At 41.8% G+C, this 1,691-nt stretch overlaps 1 protein-coding gene across 1 annotated transcript in view; it reads left to right on the top strand.

Annotated features, from left to right (window-relative positions):
* Positions 1-1,691, top strand: part of Set (SET nuclear proto-oncogene) — an 11,344-nt gene that overhangs the window by 7,056 nt on the left and 2,597 nt on the right. The window contains exons 2-3 of the mRNA XM_012516739.2: positions 930-987; positions 1,549-1,684. Coding sequence (XP_012372193.1) covers positions 930-987; positions 1,549-1,684 — 194 coding nt within the window. The remainder of the gene's footprint in view (positions 1-929; positions 988-1,548; positions 1,685-1,691) is intronic.

The raw sequence follows: 1,691 nt of genomic DNA, 5'->3' as shown, positions 1-1,691 counted from the left end.
GGCGGGCCCGGGCAGCTCGGGATGCTCGGGCGCCTGGCGCGCTCCCCACGTGGGCGGCCGCCCGGCGCGGGCCTCGGAGAAGCGAGGTCCGCGGGACGCCCCGAAACCTTTGCTTCAGCGAGAAGGGCCCGCTGGCGGCCCCGCGGATGCTGGGATGGTCACCGGAAATGACCCGCGCGATCGGGCCCTGCACGCCCACTTAGCATTGTAGAGCTTTTCGCAGTTCCTACCGGACAAAAGGGCACCAAACAGGAGTAGCACACCCTCTGTTCTTCCTCTTTTCTCCTCCGCCCTGTAGTTTTCCAACCTCATAGTTATTCCCTAGTAAGCGCGCCCTAAAATCGTACGGGCCCGCCTAGGCGATCCTTCCGCCGGGGTTGGCTTGGAGCGGTGGGGAAGGTCGGATCCCTCTCCGGGGCTTCGGTGCTAGGACTCCCAAGTGCAAGGTTTGCCACAGTGGTGTAGTTCTGGGGAATTAGATTTTTGTCGGTTTCTCTTGATATGTTTATTATGCCGAGTACTTCAACTTTATGTAAAAGTGTTTGTACCACTGAGATAAATGATAATCAAATTCTAAACTGTACTGTGTTAGTTTCCAGATGCTAGTTAGTAACCGGCATTCCTTTGCAAGTGTATAATGTGATAAATAAATACACCAAGAATTCCTGAATAAGTCTGGCCTGATCTTTCCTAAAAGAAAATAACTATCGAAATCTTGTTTTGCTGTATTGAAATGGTTTGTTTGTGGTAGTACTACAGCGTATCTCGAATGGTCTCTTAATGTGAAAGTAATTTATCAACTTGAGGGCATGAACACGTGGAGAATGCACCTTGCAGTGTATGCACTTCTTGAAATCAGCTTTTTGCTCGCCTATCATCGTGTCTAAATAGGAAGATAATAGTATTGTTTTATGCTTTTTGTTTTGCAGAAAAAGAGCAACAAGAAGCAATTGAACACATCGATGAAGTACAAAATGAAATAGACAGGTAAAGTTTTTCCTGGTTTACCTTGGCATTTTGGAATGTATGTAGTGGTCTGATAACCTTGAAATACGGAGATTTCTATTTGTTGGCAAAGAGATGATTGTATCTTAGTTGGAAATAAATACATCCCGTGTAATTTTTCTGATATATTCAGTCACAGGATTTAATTTTAAGAAGAATGTTGATTTAAATGATTAGGTTTAATTTTTTACAATGTTACAAGTCTAAGTGCTTGTGTAGGAATTTTCATGATTGAACCTTAGGGTGTTTGTACTGAACTAACTTGCTTGTAACATTGTTACTTAACAGCTTTATTTATAAAGAACATTTTTTTGAGGGAAAAGATGATGAGTTTGGGTAAAAATGCAGTAAATAGATATATATACAGTGTTAACCAGAATTATTATTCTGGGACTTTAAAGTTAAGGTTTGTGTCTAGCTGTAAGCTGATTTAGTTATTAAGAATGTAGATTTTGAACTGTCTCAAAGCGAGAGTGTTCATTTTGTAGTCTAGCAATTTCTGTGTCAAACAACCATCATTGGTGACATGACTATTTCCTTCAGACTTAATGAACAAGCCAGTGAAGAAATATTGAAAGTAGAACAGAAATATAACAAACTCCGCCAACCATTTTTTCAGAAGAGGTCAGAATTGATCGCCAAAATCCCAAATTTTTGGGTAACAACATTTGTTAATCATCCACAAG

The sequence above is a fragment of the Octodon degus genome, unplaced genomic scaffold, assembly GCF_000260255.1.
Source record: "Octodon degus isolate 3935 unplaced genomic scaffold, OctDeg1.0 scaffold00123, whole genome shotgun sequence".
Taxonomy (NCBI): domain Eukaryota; kingdom Metazoa; phylum Chordata; class Mammalia; order Rodentia; family Octodontidae; genus Octodon; species Octodon degus.
The sequence above is the reverse complement of the archived record's forward strand: the minus strand, read 5'-3'. Positions and strand labels throughout refer to the sequence as shown.